This window comes from Dendrobates tinctorius, unplaced genomic scaffold (assembly GCF_039654945.1).
Source record: "Dendrobates tinctorius isolate UK_male_01 unplaced genomic scaffold, ASM3965494v1 ptg000090l, whole genome shotgun sequence".
NCBI classification, from domain to species: Eukaryota; Metazoa; Chordata; class Amphibia; order Anura; family Dendrobatidae; genus Dendrobates; species Dendrobates tinctorius.
In genome coordinates this window covers 9403987-9422781 of record NW_027361758.1, presented here as the reverse complement: position 1 = coordinate 9422781, position 18795 = coordinate 9403987, and the positions used below count along the sequence as shown (strand labels likewise).

At 42.0% G+C, this 18795-nt stretch overlaps 1 protein-coding gene across 2 annotated transcripts in view; it reads left to right on the top strand.

The window, feature by feature from the left end:
* The window catches only part of CDK2AP1 (cyclin dependent kinase 2 associated protein 1), a 39097-nt gene extending 20769 nt beyond the window's left edge, over positions 1-18328 (top strand). The window contains exons 3-4 of one of the 2 annotated variants that reach the window (XM_073586092.1): positions 1433-1559; positions 13226-18328. In XM_073586092.1, coding sequence (XP_073442193.1) covers positions 1433-1559; positions 13226-13293 — 195 coding nt within the window. In that variant the 3' untranslated portion in view covers positions 13294-18328. Of the gene's footprint in view, positions 1-1408; positions 1560-13225 lie in introns of both variants that reach the window. The other variant, XM_073586091.1, reaches the window with a different exon arrangement.
* The last annotated feature ends 467 nt before the right edge of the window (positions 18329-18795 follow it).

The following is an 18795-nucleotide window of genomic DNA, read 5'->3' as shown; positions in this document are numbered from 1 at the left end:
GGAGGAAGAGTGATTCTTTAAAGAGGACCCTGTGTCAGAACAGCTTATCAGCCCTTTGCAGGGCAATATCTCATCATAATGTACATTTCCACCTGCATTGGAGATGGGCCCACTTACCTCTTGCACCAATATGTCCGCCCCCGTTCTTCTATTTATCTAGTTGTAATATAGGTCCAATCAACTGATCAATTCACATTTTTTTACATATTTCCTGTAAAGTTCCCAAAAGTTGCAAGTATTTTTGCAACTCTGAGATGTGCAAAAAAAGCAACATTTCAAACTGTTTTACAAAAGAATTTTGGCAAAAATGTTTTTATGAATTGGAACCTAATAGTGTTAATACATTATGGTAGATTAAAAAAACACAGCAGCCGCTATGCAAAATGTGGATCCATTGGTGTTTCCCATTTGTTGCATCCTCTGTTAATAATGAGTGATCCAACAAATTGGGCTTGTAATCCATTGTTCAACATGTACAGCTGTGGCAAAAACTAACCCCTTAATGACCGGAGCTTTTTGCAAAAAAAGTGCAATCCAACACTTTTCTGTTTGGCTTTTTTGCTAGGTTCACTAAATGCTAAAACTGACCTGCCATTATGATTCTCCACTTCATTGCGAGTTCATAGACACCAAACATGTCTAGGTTCTTTTTTTATCTAAGTGGTGAAAAAAAAATCCAAAGTTTGCTAAAAAAAAAAAAATTAAAAATTGCGCCATAGCAGAATTACAGCATTGCTATGAGCGCAGATCACAGGGTGGCGCTCATAGCAATCCGGCATCAACAACCATAGAGGTCTCAAGGAAACCTCTGGTTGTTATGCCAACGCATCGTTGACTCCCCGATTACATGACGAGGGTCAGCGATGCGCGTATTTCCGGCCCGGCGGCCAGAAGCGCTTGTTAAATGCCGCTGTCAGCGTTTGACAGTGGCATTTAACTAGTTAATAGGCGCACTCGCACCTATTGCGGGCACATGTCAGCTGTTCAAAACAGCTGACATGTCCCAGCTTTGATGCGACGCCCTCATCAAAGCGGGGGATACTGCGTCAGCTGGCAGAAAGGGGTTAAGAGACCACCACATCAAAACCCTGTCATGGGCAACCCATTCTCCAGACCTGAACCCCATTGAAAACCTATGGAATGTAATCAAGAGAAAGATGGATAGTCCCAAGCCATCAAACAAAGAAGAACTGGTTACATTTTTGCTCCAGAAGCAGTGTGAGAGACCGGTGGAAAGCATGCCAAGACACATGATAGCTGTAATTAAAAATCCTGGTTATTCCACAAAATATTGATTTCTGAACTCTTCCTGAGTTAAAACATTAGTATTGTTGTTTCTATTGTAATTGTATGCAATGATCTGCCTATTTTTTACATTTGTATTAAAATCATCCTGAATTTTGTTCAGCTTCCATCTCCTATGCTATTGCAGGGCACGTCTAGTAATCAGGTACCCCAAAGCAAGTATGCAGAACTCCTCCTCATCATAGAAGAACTGGGTAAAGAAATTAGACCAACCTATGCTGGCAGTAAAAGTGCAATGGAGAGACTAAAACGAGGTAAGAATGTGTTTCACTGACAGTGTCAAGTAAATGTTTGGATACCCCTGGTAAAAATTACTGTTATTGTGTTAAGCAAGGTGAAGATTAAATGATCTCTAAAAGGCCTCAAGTTTTTGGCACAAGTTTAGAAGAGGCGGGTTTTTATAAAGTAGGGAAATTTGCACCACCTGGCCTTTCCAAATAATGATAAGGAACAAGCCATAACCCTAACAGGCTCACTAAGGTGTGAAACCTTGGTCAAAGTTATCGGAGCACACAAAATTTGCATGGACCCATTTTTCTTTTTGTAATTTTTAAAATGGAAAAGATGAAAATATACCGTATTTTTCGGACTATAAGACGCACCTAGTTTTTAGAGGAGGAAATAAGAAAAAATTTTGAAACAGAAAATATAGTAAATTCTGTACTTAATATCCCCTATCCTGATATATATGGTCCCCTCATCCCTATCCTGGTGTGCATGGCCCCCTCATCCCTATCCTGGTATGCATGGCCCCCTCATCCCAATCCTGGTATGCATGGCCTCCTCATCCCAATCCTGGTATGCATGGCCCCCTCATCCCTATCCTGGTATGCATGGCCCCCTCATCCCTATCCTGGTATGCATGGCCCCCTCATCCCTATCCCGGTATGCATGGCCCCCTCATCCCTATCCCGTTATGCATGGCCCCCTCATCCCTATCCCGGTATGCATGGCCCCCTCATCCCTATCCTGGTATGCATGGCCCCCTCATCCCTATCCTGGTATGCATGGCCCCCTCATCCTAATCCTGGTATGCATGGCCTCCTAATACCGGTCCTGTTATGCGTGGCCCATCCTTATCCTGTTATGATTGGCCACCATCCCTATCCTGGTATGCAGGGTCACCATCTCCGTCCTGGTATGCATATCCCCCTCATCCTAATCCTGGTATGCATGGCCCCCTCATCCCTATCCTGGTATGCATGACTCCCTCATCCCAATCCTGGTATGCATGGCCCCCTCATCCCTATCCTGGTATGCATGGCCCCCCTCATCCCAATCCTGGTATGCATGGCCCCCTCATCCCTATCCTGGTATGCATGGCCCCCTCATCCCTATCCTGGTATGCATGACTCCCTCATCCCAATCCTGGTATGCATGGCCCCCTCATCCCTATCCTGGTATGCATGGCCCCCCTCATCCCAATCCTGGTATGCATGGCCCCCTCATCCCTATCCTGGTATGCATGGCCCCCTCATCCCTATCCTGGTATGCATGGCCCCCTCATCCCTATCCTGGTATGCATGGCCCCCTCATCCCTATCCTGGTATGCATGGCCCCCTCATCCCTATCCTGGTATGCATGGCCCCCTCATCCCTATCCTGGTATGCATGGCCCCCTCATCCCTATCCTGGTATGCATGGCCCCCTCATCCCTATCCTGGTATGCATGGCCCTCTCATCCTAGTCCTGGTATGCATGGCCTCCTAATACCGATCCTGGTATGCATGGCCCCCTCATCCCTATCCTGGTATGCATGGCCCTCTAATCCTAATCCTGGTATGCATGGCCCTCTCATCCTAGTCCTGGTATGCATGGCCTCCTAATACCGATCCTGGTATGCAGGGTCACCATCTCCGTCCTGTTATGCGTGGACCATCCTTATCCTGTTATGATTGGCCACCATCCCTATCCTGGTATGCAGGGTCACCATCTCCGTCCTGGTATGCATGGCCCCCTTATCCCAATCCTGGTATGCATGACTCCCTCATCCCAATCCTGGTGTGCATGGCCCCCTCATCCCTATCCTGGTATGCATGGCCCCCTCATCCCTATCCTGGTATGCATGGCCCCCTCATCCCTATCCTGGTATGCATGGCCCCCTCATCCCTATCCTGGTATGCATGGCCCCCTCATCCCAATCCTGGTATGCATGGCCCCCTCATCCCTATCCTGGTATGCATGGCCCCCTCATCCCTATCCTGGTATGCATGGCCCCCTCATCTTTATCCTGGTATGCATGGCCCCCTCATCCCAATCCTGGTATGCATGGCCCCCTCATCCCAATCCTGGTATGCATGGCCCCCTCATCCCAATCCTGGTATGCATGGCCCCCTCATCCCAATCCTGGTATGCATGGCCTCTTCATACCTATCCTGGTATGCAGGGCCCCATCTCCGTCCTGTTATGCATGGCCCATCCTTATTCTGTTATGATTGGCCACCATCCCTATCCTGGTATGCAGGGTCACCATCTCCGTCCTGGTATGCATGGCCCCATACCATACCATTGCCCCGGGCATTCACACGTGTCGCTACTAAAGAAAATGAATATTCATTGCATTCCACGCCTGTGGGAGTGGAAAGCAGTGAATATTCATTGCCTTAAGTAGCGCGGACAGGTGAACACCCAGCAGCTGCTGGAAGTCGGCGGCTGCGGATATCAGCGTGTCTGCGATTAAATAGAAATTAACCCCTTAATGACCGGAGCTTTTTTCGGTTTTGCGTTTTCATTTTTCACTCCCCTTCTTCCCAGAGCCATAACTTTTTTTATTTTTCCGTCAATATGGCCATGTGAGGGTTTATTTTTTGCGGGACGAGTTGTACTTTTGAACAACACAATTGGTTTTACCATGTCGTATACTAGAAAACAGAAAAAAAAATTCCAACTGCAGTTTGTTTGTTTTTTTACCATGTTCACTAAATGCTAAAACTGACCTGCCAATATGATTCTCCAGGTCATTATGAGTTCATAGACACCAAACATGTCTAGGTTCTTTTTTATCTAAGTGGTAAAAAAAAATTCCAAACTTTGCTAAAAAAAAAAAAAAAGAAAAAAAAAATTGTGCCATTTTCCAAGACGCATAGTGTCTCCATTTTTCATGGTCTTGGGTTGGGTGAGGGCTTATTTTTTACGCGCCGAGCTGGCGTTTTTAATGATACCATTTTTTTGCAGATATGTTCTTTTGATCTCCCGTTATTACATTTTAATGCAATGTCGTGGCGATTAAATGACCGTAATTCTGGCGTTTTGATTTTTTTCCCCGCTATGCTGTTTAGCGATCAGGTTAATCCTTTTTTTATTGATAGATTGGGCAATTCTGAACGCGGCGATAGCTAATATGTGCATGTGTGATTTTTTTTTTTTTTTATTATTATTGTGTTATTTTGAATGGGGAGACAGGGGGGTGATTTGAACTTTTTTCTTTAACTATTGGCATTCTTCAATAGCCTCCATGGGAAGATAGAAGCTGCCATAGCTTGATCGGCTCTGCTACATATAGGCGATGCTCAGATCAAATATATGTAGCAGAATTACAGACTTGCTATGAGTGCCGACCACCGGATGGCGCTCATAGCAATCCGGCATCAACAACCATAGAGGTCTCAAGGAGACCTCTGGTTGTCATGTCGACACACCGGTGACCCGCGATCACGTGACACGGGTCACTGGTGAGCATATTTCCGGCTGAATGGCCGGAAGTGCTTGTTAAATGCCTCTGTCAGAGTTTGACAGCGGCATTTAACTAGTTATTAGTCGTGGGCAGATCGCTATTCCGCCCGCAGCTATTGTGGGCACATGTCAGCTGTTCACCGCCGGAGCCCACATCAAAGCGTGGGATACTGACATCGGACATACTAAACCGTACAAAGTCAGCAAGGGGTTAATTATCACTGCCCCCCCCCCCCCCCGCCTATATTCATGTCTCTTTATTATCGGGCACAGGAGATAACAACAGCCGCCGGCTCCTGCGTCCTGTGACCCGCTGCTCTGCTGTTGCTGCTCCCCCACCTCTCCACCACAGCCAGAGCAGGTACATCCGGATTATAAGATGCACCCCCTATTTTCCTACCCATTTTTGGAGAAAAAAAAGTGCGTCCGAAAAAACAGTATATATTTTTTGCTTAAAATTACAAAGGAAATATGTCGTCTTTAACGTTAGCCCCTTTAGAGATAACTTAATCTTTAACTTACTTAACTGTTCACAATAACAGTAATTTTCACCAGGGCTGCCCAAACATTTAGATGCCACTTTATAGTAAAGGTGTTAGCTGTTACTTGTCTACTAGTTGTATTTGAGGAAGAAAACAGTCTGTCAAAAAGTTTTTGCTACCTAATCTAAGAGCAGCTTAATCTCACAGAGACAGAGACAATGATTCCAGTGATGTGTGACTTACTGGGCTGCCTGCTGTAGTTTATATAAAATCACTCTTTCATCAGCAGGAGATTATCACTAGTTGACTAGCAAACCTGCTGCCGTGTAGTCCAACCACATCCCCACCACTGGTTGGCAGCTTTTTGCCTATGCACTGTGTACACGGAAAGCTGCCAATCAGTGGTGTGGGTGGGGTTATACACAGCTCAGCATTCAGACAACTGGGTGACCTGCAGCAGAGAAAACTGTGATTTTATCAAAACCTCAGCAAAAAGCCCACTAAGTGACACATCACTGAAACAAGCGTCGCTGAACCTACATTATGTTGCTTTCAGATGGGAAAAACAAAAACCTGGTGACAGATTTCCATTACTACAATTTTTAGCCCATAAATCTACTACCTGTTATATATACACACAGTTATTGGCAGTAGCAAACAAACTTGTACAATGTACAAATAACAATAGGCTGCAGTGCGTGAGCCTTTGAAATTGAGCAATAGCAAACTGTATAGTGTCTCCCTGCCTTCCAACACTCTTCAGCATTGAGCACCTCACAAAATAAATCAAGGAATCAGGGCCATGGGCACCAGGCCACTTCCAACACTTTTGCATAATAGAACCCCCCCTCACCCCTTTGAACAATTACTCACTTCTGCTTGGATCATCTACAGACACCTTCAGCTTCAACTCCAGTGAATCATTTCTCCCGAGGTAATCCTGTCCTCCTATGTGGACATACTCATCTCTATGATGCTAGGCCACTGCGAAAAGAATTGACTAAAGTCTTTAAAGACATCATTAGTAAGCCTTCTATTTAGATAATGACATACACCACTTTGACCTCTTATCACTCATCACTCATCTTCACCTTCAAAATCTCCATTCTCAGATCATCATCCTCTCTCTACCCAAAAAAGACATCGAACTAGTATCATATTAAAAACATGCATTTTTTGCTCAATGCACCAGATTGAGCAGGTTTCTACGTATTCTTCTTGTGACTCTGCCTCTCTCTGCTCTTCACAACTCATGCACGCCAACATGCAGGTCTTATGTTCCTGGACCATTCTGAGGCTTGGGGTACACTCAAATCATCATTTAAACTCGGTGAGTGCAATGTGAGGAAACCTTGCATTGCAATTGCTACAATGTTGGTCAATGAGGCAGTGCTCATCTGCAAGTTTTTCCTCACCTGGAATTGGGGAGAAAAATTTGCTGAATGCTATGTATGGCTGAATTTTTAATAGCCAGCTGAGGGAAAGCCGACATCTGGGGTCTGATATTTTATAGCCTGGGAAGGTGGTAATACCCCTGGAGCTTCCCAGGCTATTAATATGAGCTCACAGCTGTCTACTTAGCCTTTATTGGTTGTTAAAATGGGGGATCCCCCCCAAAAAATGACATGGGGTTCTCCCTATAAATGATAATCAACAAAGGCTAGGCTTACAGCTGTGAGCTGGTATTAATAGGCTAGAAACAGTCCATGGGTATTGGCCCCCTCAAGGACTAATAACATCAGTCCTCTGCCGAAATGGCGCATCAATAAGATTCGCCAAATCTGGCGCTGAGCCTCGCTCTTCCCACTTGCTTTGGTTTTTATTGTGGTTTAGTATTTGTATACTAAAATCTGTAATAAAAATGTATTTATTAAGAGTAAACTATGTTTATCTAGGAACAAAACAAAGATAATCAATTTGATTTACAAATCATCACAAGGCTAGCCAAAGATTGTGAAGCAGCCCAGGGTGCTAGGAGAGTATGCTTTACTTATCTGAGAAAGAGAGAATCAGGATGCTCTATGTGAAGAAGGCAAGCCAGAGGACGCAGGGTAATACGTTAGGCTTGTTCTAGAAATCTAGGGTTCTGGCTTTTTTGTGTTTAAAAACCTTGTTGAGGACATAGTACACCCCTTCATGGAGATGGTATTCCATATTGACAGTGGGCTTTTCTTCAAGATAATGCAAAATTTATTGTTAAAAATATATTTTTATTAAACAGGTAATATTAACAAACATTACAACTTTTAACGCACATTAATAGAGTAGAGATACCTTTGTCAACAGTTTCGCCACTATTAAGATTGACCTATCCCATTTACATCATCATATATATCTCAAATGGCTATATCAAGGGAAGAGGGAGAGAAACCTAGTTAGGTAAAAGAAAATGAGAAGGAAAGACTAGAAGAAAATATAGGGGGAAAAAAAAAAAGAGAACAGCGAGACAAAGATATTGATAAGATGCCTGAGGCCCAGCACCCCACTAATGGTTGTTCGCTATGGGAGACGAGGTAGTGTACCTTGTGTTAGCCAGGACTGAAAGTGACATGACTCTTTAAATTGAATCCATGGATGCCACACCGCAAACCAACTGGTACCCGACCTCTCATCAAAAGCCCCCATCTCCTCCATCCGACATAGAACATCCACCGCCTCCACCCAGTCAGTCCGCCCCTGTACAAACGAAGACCGCCAAAGCCTGGGTATAATTTGACGCATTGCAGTCATGAAATATGGCAACATACTTTTCTTAATGTTGGATAATGAGCCTGGGAAAATGGATAGCAATGCCATCTCTGGGGTCGCCTCCACTTGTTTATTAGCAATATAATTATAGAGTGCGAATATTTCATTCCATAGGGGTCTGACACCCCGACAGATCCACCATATATGTAGCATAGATCCCACTGCCCCATTACACCTCCAACATTAGTCTGGGACTGTCGGACACATCCTGTGCAACTTAACAGGTGTTCTGTACCATTGTGTCAATATTTTATAGTTCAGCTCCTGGATTCTGCAGGACACCGACAGCCTATGTGCAGAGGTGAACACCCTGGCCCACATTTCAGATGTAATTTCTCTGTTTAATTCCTTCTGCCTCTGGATCGTGCATCTGAGAGGCCCAACCCCCATCCCCCCGGACACTATCATACCGTATATCAAAGAAACAGCATGTGCCGGCCCCTGTGGTAGGAAACATAGTCTTTCAAAAGAGGTGGACATGTGGTACGAGTCCCCCCTCCAAAGCTAAAGACCTAATGTAACTCTGAAGCTACAAAAATTGCAACCAATGCTCTGGCGGCCGCCTCCTATCTCCTAAAATGACTTCTAAAGACAAGATGCCCGTCTGGCTAGTCACATCCTTAATACATGATACAGATCCCTGAATAACAGGGGGAATTATAGAAGTTGGATGCTGCAATTCAGTGGGGAGCCCAGGATTCCCAACCAGAGGAGTTAATGGTCGGTTAACGGTATATTTGCCACTGAGAAACGTTTCGCAAATCGCCTCCAAGCCCACGCAATAGTATACAGTGTATAGGAAATAGATATCTTCCCCAAGTTAATATTGTACGGAAGCCAGAATACTCCCCGAGAAAGGTTCGGGGATAGCTCGTGTTGTGTCCACCCAAAGTTTAGATGCCCTATTAGGCCATGTGCACACGTTGCGGATTCTGCTGCGGATCCGCAGCGTTTCAGGCTCTGCGGGTCCGCAGCATATTTAGCTGCGTTGTACAGTACCATTGTTTTCAATGGTAAACTGAAAATCGCTGTGCACATGCTGCGGATTTTTCCGTGCGGATTTGCTGCGGGTTCAAATCCGCAGCATGTCAATTCTTTGTGCGGAATCCGCAGCGGTTTCACACCTTCTCCATTGTAGAGGTGTGAAACCGCAGGTCTTTTGACCTGAGAATTTACCTGCGGATTTTTCCAAATCCGCGCGGAAAAATCCGCAGCACCTAAAACTACGTGTGCACATAGCCTTATGGAACAAGTCTAGAACACAGTTCCCAATGGTTGCTGCATGATATGCGCGTAAATCGGGTAGACCTGCTCCTCCATTTTCTTTACGCCTAATCAGTTGGGCATAACTAATACGTGAGCTACCGTTATGCCAAACAAATTTTCTCATCATTTTACGAAACCCCAAAAAAAAGGATCGTTCTATGTCCCATGGGATGGTCTGAAAAAAGTATAATATTTTAGGCAAGATATCCATCTTGAGGGCATTTATCCTCCCAAACCACGACAGTGGTAAGCATTGCCAGGCCCCCCATCTCCTTCTCCAACGAACTCCTAAGCGGGAGAAAATTGATTTCAAATAATTTCTGAGGATCTGCTGGGATACGGACACCCAAATATTTAATGGAATGTTTGTTCCAGTGGAAAGAGAAACTGGACCTAAGTTGCTCCACCTCCTGATCCGGTAAATTTATATTAAGTAGTTCTGATTTCTGTAACTTAACCTTTAAGTTACACAACCTTGCAAAAATTACTTAAGGCTGTGTGCCCACGTAGCTTTTTTTAAGCGTTTTTGATGCGTTTTTCGGGGTCAAACCACAACAAAAACGCTTAAAAGAAGCATCCCATTCATTTAAATGCATTTTGGCCTTCTTTTGCCAATGGATACGTTTTTTTACCGCTAAGGAAACGCTTAGCGGTAAAAAACGCAACATGTTCATTAGGCTGTGTGCCCACGTAGCTTTTTTTTATGCGTTTTTGATGCGTTTTTCGGGGTCAAACCGCATCAAAAACGCTAAAAAGCATCCCATTCATTTTAATGCATTTTGGCCTTTTTGTGCCAATGGATGCGTTTTTTACCGCTAAGGAGACGCTTAGCGGTACAAAAACGCAGCATGTTCATTTATTTCCGCTTAGGTCCGCGTTTTTGGCTATTTCCAAGAGTCCAAAAGATGCGCGGATCAAAAACGCGCATTTTTTTGCGCAAAAATCGCAGCAAAAACGCGCGGGAAAAAATACGCGTTTTCTGGGAAGTTGAACCCGTTTCCTGAGCGTTTAAAAAATGCTACGTGGGCACATAGCTTAAAGATGATTTGAGAAATATGATATATAATCTGATCAAGTACAAGTATGATGTGCAGGAAATGAAAATCCCAATAAATTAAACTGCCCCTAGAACGTAGAGAAATTCCATAAAGAAGACTGCTGTTATATCTTGTGACCTTCACTCAGACTTGCTGAATCATCTGATGTGTGGAACAGGAAGTCTAAATGTTCCTATGGGAGCCTAAATTTAAGGGTATGCTCAAATCTGCATATAAAAAGTAGCTGAGATTCTAAGCCAGAAAAGTTGGAGTGTCATGCATTTTTTTCTCACCTAGCATCCATATGCCATGCAAGTGCATGTTTTTTTCCCTCACCTAGCATCCATATGACATGCGTATACAATGCGTTTTTAGCATCAGCTTTTACATACAGTAATTCTGTCAATTCAAGCTAGTTTTCAAACAAATAAAATAATTTTATATACAGATAGATACATAGATAAAAATATATCAGTGAAATATATAATTAATGCAGTACGTGTATAGTTTACTGTACATGTAATTAACTAAATATTAAAGGATTAAAAGAAAAAATGGCGTGGGGTCCCCCATATTGTTCTTAACCAGCTGAGAGAAAGCAGACAGCTGGGGGCTATTGTTTTTTTTAGTCTGGGAATGGGATAATAAACATGGAGCTTAGGCCTGGATCACACTTCCGTTTTTTAAAATCCGTCTAAATCCGTTGTTTTCCGTTAAAAAACGGATCCGCCATTTTTTTGGAGGATCAGTTTTTTGTCTCATAGACTTCCATTAGCGGCTACCGCGGATCCGTCAAAAAAACGGATCAGTTTGCGGCAAAACGGAAACGGATCCGTTTTTTCACACTTTGACGGATGCATGCGGATGCCAAAATACAGATGTGTGAAACAGGCCTTCCCAGGCTATTAAATCAACTCACAGCTGTCTACTTAGCCTTTACTTGTTATTAACCCTTTCATGACCAGATGTATTTTCGTTTTTGCGTTTTCGTTTTTTGCTCCCCTTCTTCCAAGAGATATAACTTTTTTAATTTTTGGTCACGAGTTGTACTTTTGAATGACACCATATTGTGTACTGGACAATGGGAAAAAAAAATTCCAAGTGCAGTGAAACTGCAAAAAAGTGCAATCCCACAATTGTTTTTTTTTACCATGTTCACTAAATGCTAAACCTGACCTGCCATTATGATTCTCCAGGTCATTATGAGTTCATAGACACTAAACATGTCTAGGTTCTTTTTTATTTAAGCGGTGAAAAAAACCCCCAAACTTTGGTAATAATGATAAAATAAAAAAAAGACGCCATTTTCCGAGACCTGTATTGTTTCCATATTGATTCCATTTGGTGTAGATACGATCTTTTGATCGACTGTTTTTGCATTTTATTGCAATGTTGCGGAGACCAAAAAAAATGTAATTCTGACGTTTTGAATTTTTTCTCATTACACCATATAGCTATTGGGTTAATTTTTTATATTGATAGATCGGGCGACTCTGTACGCAGCGATACCAAATATGTGTATATTTGATTTTAGTTTTACTGTTTTATTTTGAATAGGGCAAAAGGGGGGGGTGATATGAACTTTTTATATTATTTTTTTTTTACATTTTGCATGCTTCAATAGTCTCCATAGGAGTCTAGAAGCTGCACTACTTCGATCGCTTCTGCTACACACAGGCTATCTAAATGCTCACTTGCTATGACCGCTGACCACCGGGCAGCACTCATATAAATCCAGCTCTGACAACCATAGAGGTCACTGATGGGCGGGATTTCCGGTGCGCTTCCCGTAAGTGCTAGTTAAATGCTGCTGTCAGTCTCTGACAGCGGTATTTAAAAGGTTAACAGCAGAGGGTGGATTGCGATTCAACCCGCAGCTTTTAGAGACATGTCAGCTGGGCAACACAGCTGACATGTGCCGCAAAAGATGTGGGCTCAGCGCTGGAGCCCACATCAAAGGGAGGGATTCCGACGTGGGCGTACTATTACGCCCAACGTCGGAAAGGGGTTAATAAGGGGTGACCCCCCCAAAAAAAAAGACGTAGTGTTCTCCTGTTTTTAATAGCTAACAAAGGCTAGGCAGACAGCTAAGGGCTGATATTAATAGCCTAGGAAGGGGCCATGGATATTGGCCCCGTCCCAGACTAAAAACAGCCTTCAGACTCCCCAGAAATGGGGCATCCTTTAGGTGCGCCAGTTCTGGAGCTTGGCCTCTGCTCTTTCCACTTCCTTGGTGTGGTGGCAAGTGGGGTAATAGTATCGGGGTTGATATCAGCTTTCTATTATAAGCTGTAATCGCGCAGCGAGCGATGACGTCAGTGAGGTCAGCTATGAACTCTGGTGATCTTTCTCAGGTCAGCGCTACACATTGCAGTAGCGTAATCAATATTAAACAATATAATTATTTTATTATACAATAAGTGAGCTGAGACCTCTGTTTGGAGGCCGAATAATCATTAGATTGTTGGTGATTCATTGAAGACATTTAAATGATGCTTATATCAAACTGTAAGACTTATTCCAATACATTTTTGGTGCATTTAGTATTTATATTCATAGATTGAAAATATTTAAGGAAGATTTACAATTCAAAACTGCATGCAAAATCTGTACCTAGCTTGTATATGTTATGCAGAAATGTGTAAAGTGTAACACTAATCTGATTTCTTTATACATTGTATAATAACAATACACTTTTCTTCTTTTTCTTCTTCAGGAATTATTCATGCAAGGGGTTTAGTACGAGAATGTTTGGCTGAGACAGAGCGAAATGCCAGATCCTAGCCATGCCAAGTGAAACCTCTCTGAAGCATACAAAGCTAAATCCGGATTTTTTTTTTTTTTTTTTAAACTTCAGGGCAGTCTTTCTGAATATTTAGCCAGTGGGATTCACTAACTTTTGATATCCCTCTAATGTACTGTAAAGCTGCTAAACACAAGATGCAATTTTTACTAGCAAATAGAATTTCCACTTGTAGTAAAGTATTGAAGGCTCTCTGATTCTTTTTCTAAGAGTCCAAGGAAATTGATGATTTCTTGCATCATAAGCAACAATATATTTTGTTTATCTTTCTTGTACATTGATATTCAGGTTCTAACAACTTTTCTGCATTCTAATTTAATGCTTATTACCTTTGCTGGTCGTACAAGAACAACGCATGTTTTTCTTTGTTGATACTTTTTATTTTGTTTGCAGTAGTGATCAAAATTGTTAAAAAAGTCACTCAACATTCTCAACTTATCCCCTATGAACAGGATAGGTGATAAATGTCTGGGAGTCCCATCACTAGGACCCCCACCGTTCACAGGAAGGGAGGTCCAGCATCCCGTTTGAATGGAGTGGTGGTCACTTATATGCACAGCAGCTCAGTTCATGCTCTATGGTCTGATTGAGGTTGCCGAGAACTTCTCTCCGCTATCGTCATCAATCCCATAAACAGTGAATTGAGTGTCAACACAGGAGTGTGACTGCCACTTCATCCAAATAAGGGGCATGAGACTATAAATGGTCCCTGCGTTAGGACATTTTTTACCTATGATTTTCACATTTTCATATCAGAATTCAAAAGTGCTACTTTGTGATTGTGGGGCAACATTTTAAAGACGAGAGCAACTTCATTAAGACAATACAAACCGTTTGGGTTTCAAAATGGTCAGAAAACATAGTCAAATTTCTTTAAGGTATTTTCTAAGGGTATTCTTTAGCCCTGTTTGACCTTTAGGCCGGATTCACACAACCGTGTTTCGTGGTCCGACTACCAATCACGTTGCAAGAGGACCAATCGCGGATCTCCTGATCCAAAATCAACTGCTACATAGGCATGTGAGGCTGTCAAGTTAGGTATGGGAAACCTGCGGCCTCTCTGTGTATCATGGCCCATACTCGAGTAGTGAAACAAGGATGTGTGAATCTGGCCTTACAGTGTGTAGGCACATTGGGGTATAAGTGGTTCGCAATTCTCGATTCTCTACTGAGCCCAACCACAAACAAATCCTAAGGCCATGTGCACACGATGCAGATATCCAGCGGATTCGCAGCGGATTTTACTGCGCAGAAATGCTGCATATCCGCATTGTGATGTACAGTAGCATGTTAGTCAATAGAAAAAAAAAAAACGCTGTACAGACGCTGCAGATTTTTCCGCGCGGTTTTCTTGTGGTTCAAAATATGCAGCATGTCACTTCTTTTGTGCGGTTTTCCACCTGCTCCATTCTTCAAATCCGCAGGGGAAAACCGCAAGAAAACAGGAAGAAATCCGCAGGAGAAATGCAGGTCATTTGACCTGCGGATTTCTTCAATTCTGCGCGGAAAAATCCGCAGGGCTAAAAAGTCCGTCTGCACTTAGCCTAACAGTGATACATAGAGTTGTTTGCAAAAGTAAACTTTCACCATCATCCTGGACAAATTACATTACTTATTTTCTTTTATTTTCTACTGAAAATCAGCAGAATTTGCTGGAACAAGTGTAACAAGTCTTCAACATTTAATGTGGCATTATCGTTTATTGGCTGAATTTAATAGAAAAAAAAAAAGTGCCAGCCTGTCAGTCAACAACTTATGACCAAAATTCTTGACTCTAAACATTTCTTGTAGTCATCTATCCAATGTTGTATTTTCTGAAGGCTAACAGAATTACACCCTTGCTTTCAAGGGGTTGTCCAAAATGTTTTAAAACAGATGAAAATGTTGGAAAACAAAAAACTATACTCCCCTCTCTTGGTTTCCTCGCAGATCCAGCTCTGACCTTCTGATGGTCTTGTGCTGTACTACAACCATCACCAGTACAGCATGCGACCATGGATTGAAAGTGATATTATTTTGTTAACATATGTAGACAGGGAGACATTTGGAGCAGACATGGCATCAACACGATAAAATAAATGCAGTCATACATTTGTCATATTTTAATAAATAGAAAAAGTGAACGATACTTGCCAATCATGTAGCGATCCCAGCATGTATGTGGGACACCACCCTCCCTAGGTCCACCATTGAAAATCCGCTGTTGCTTTGGCCTTTATTGATCACCTGCAGCAATTACATGCTCGTACCTTCTGCAGCCAATCAATGGGCTTTGTGACTACAGCAGTGGCATCTTATTTACAGTGCTGCAGCCAATCAACAAAGACCATAACCGTGTTGGATAGGCGCAGTGCAACCAGAGAAGCTCCGTTTGGTATTTTTATAGTTCTGAGCCTTTGGGGGAATAAAAGTTAAAGGGAATCTGTCACCCCATTTTAGTCCTATAAGATGCGGCCACCGCCATCAGGGGCTTATCTACAGCATTCTGCAAACCTGAAAGATAAGAAAAAAGAGTTATATTATACTCACCAGGGGGCAACTCACCGGGGGGCAGGGTCGGGTGCGATGGGTGTTGCGGTCCGGTCCAGCGCCTCCCATCTTCATACAATGATGTCCTCCTCCTTGCTTCTCTCTCGGCTCCTGCGCAGGTGTATTTTATCTGCCCTGTTGAGGGCAGAGTAAAGTACTGCAGTGCGCAGGCACCGGGAAAGGTCAGAGAGGTCCTGCGCACTGCAGTACTCTGCTCTGCCCTTAACAGGGCAGATAAAGTGCGCCTGCACAGGAGCCGAGGGAGAAGCAAGGAGGAGGACATCATTGTATGAAGATGGGAGACGCCGGACGAGACGGCGACACCCATCGGACCGGACCGAACGCCGGGGTGAGTATAATCTAACTTTTTTCTTATCTTTCAGGTTTCATCAGGGTCATATCTACAGCATTACAGAATGCTGTAGATAAGCCCCTGATGGCGGTGGCCGCAGCTGATAGGGCTAAAATGGGGTGACAGATCCCCTTTAAAAGAGGAAAATCTCTTTAATAGATCAACAAGTCAACCATGATAAATTCAATAACTTAACTATAATAGTGCTTTATTACGTAAAGTGCAAATCAACAGACCAAACAAATTGGAAAAGGGGTGTGAAATATTTGTATACTATTGTAGAAGTATTTGCACTTAAGAATACCACATGAAAAATGAGTGACACCTAGACATGTGTAATGATGGAGCAGTATTTGATTCATGCTGCCCTAGTTTAGGCATCATGAATCACCTAATAGTTACTTTCAGGGCAGGTCTGTCACCAGATTTCACAACACAAGCTGCATATATTATTAGAAATACCTCTTGGACCTGATGAGGCTGGTGTTCTTGCCTTTATAAAGTCATGTCAGAATGAATCTATAATTTTTATTCAAAGTTCTTCCCTCTGACATGAAAATGAGAATATTATATAAAATGTTCAATTTAATAGCAGAATTGTTCTGGCATTTTGAAATTAATTTTCAAAAGAAGTACACCAGCCTCATAAGAGATCAATTTAATAATGTATAAAGTTTACATAGTAAAATCTAGTCATAGAGCTGCTTTAAAAGCAAGCTATAATCAGAAAATCCATATTGCCTCAATCAGGTTTTTGTGTTGTTACTTGTGTTAAAAAATATTTTCTCAAATCACAATCATTATTAGAAAACTAAAATGGTAATCCTGCAATATTCACACTGGCCACTGAGGCTTTTTTAGACTCCTATTTCCTGTTCTTTCAGGAATAGTTTACAGCAGTTTCATTATCATCAGAGGCAGGATTATAGTGACAGGTAACACCTCTATGCACAGTTGATACTTCAGGATCCACCAATCACAATAGGCGACTTCACAGCTGACCATGCTCCTCCTACCTTCACAATCACCTTTGCACAGGCTCAATGGATGCTTCAACTTAAAAGACCGGGTCAGAGTCTGTTCATTGTATGTAATGTACACGTTTTGTCCCCAGTTACTAGTATGAAAATTGCAAGATTTTTATTTTTAATACAGATTGTAACATGGAAAAGAAAAAAAACTGCCTAAAAAATAAATGCATTTGACACAAACTGATGTAATCTATAGGTCATTTTCTGATTATCGCTTTCCTTTCAAACCATTGCAAGATACCTATGAGGATAAGTATGTTACTTTTCGTTTTGATGCATTGTATTTTTTTCTTAGTCTGTAATTATTAATGTCATTGCATACACTTGATACTATTTTTTCTTAATAGGTTCCTACCAATGACCTATGCACCTGCATGTAAACGCTTTGCTAACCATTCAACATTCATGTGTTCTTTAGGCCACATTCACACTGCCGTGTCAGGCCATAATTCAAGGAGCGGTTACGAGTCTCCTGACTCGAGCTTAGCAGCCATATATATGTCTGTGAGGCTGTCAAGTTTAGGTCTAGAGACCCGCAGCCTCTGCGTGAATCACGGTCCATACTCGGACTATGACACATGGACATGTGAATGCGGCTTTAACCTGAAAGAGGGCACAAAAACTTTTCTATAGGTAGATTTAAAAATCTATCTAAGGCTATGTTCACATGTTGCGTCTCTTGACATTTAAAGAAAGGTTTTGCTGAGTTTTTTGCTGTATTTTTACTGTGTCTTTGTCAGGTGCATTTGTCTCCTGTATATGCTGAAAAAGTTTAGTGCACAAAAAAACATGATTCAACTTCCTTAGGTTCTTGCACCAAAAATGCAATAAAACCTGATACTTGCATTTGCCATATCAGTCAGGAAAAAAAAACGATATGTGTGCATGAGATTTCTGAAATCTCATAGCCTTTGCTGGTTCTGTAAAACACCTCTGAAAATTTGCATAAAAAAGCAGCAAAACCGCAACATATGAACATAGCCTAATAGTTATTACTGATTCACACTAGGCTGTGTCCATGAAAGGAAAAAAACAATGAGGTCTAACAATTTGCATCTTTGTATGTATTTATTACTTGGTGTAATAAAGCTTATTTTCACTAAGGATCTGTATGGTGTACTCTTGTTTTACAACTAATTAACATATATCCATAAGAAAAAAATGATCAAAAACTTAAACGTGCTCAATATATAGCTGGAATTGAAAAAAAAAAAAGTTACATTCTATTGCAAACCTCATCAGCTACTTTATTAAATGACTTTCTCCATGCCAGATTTACACCAATAGGCCACGTTCACAAATTCAGTATTTGATCAGTATTTGTAAAGAACACCAAATGAAGGCTTTACAAGGAGGCCAATTATATGAATAATTAAAACATGTAAAGTTTATTCAAACATTTTAAAAACAACATATAAAACAATAATCAAAAAGGGAAGGCACCACAGGTATACAAGAAGATGGAGTGGGTCCACCCAGGTAATATGTACAAAGTACTCAAACAAACTTAATACAAAGATTGTAGTATTTTTGTAAAACTCCCAACACATATAAATATCAAAAGAATGATA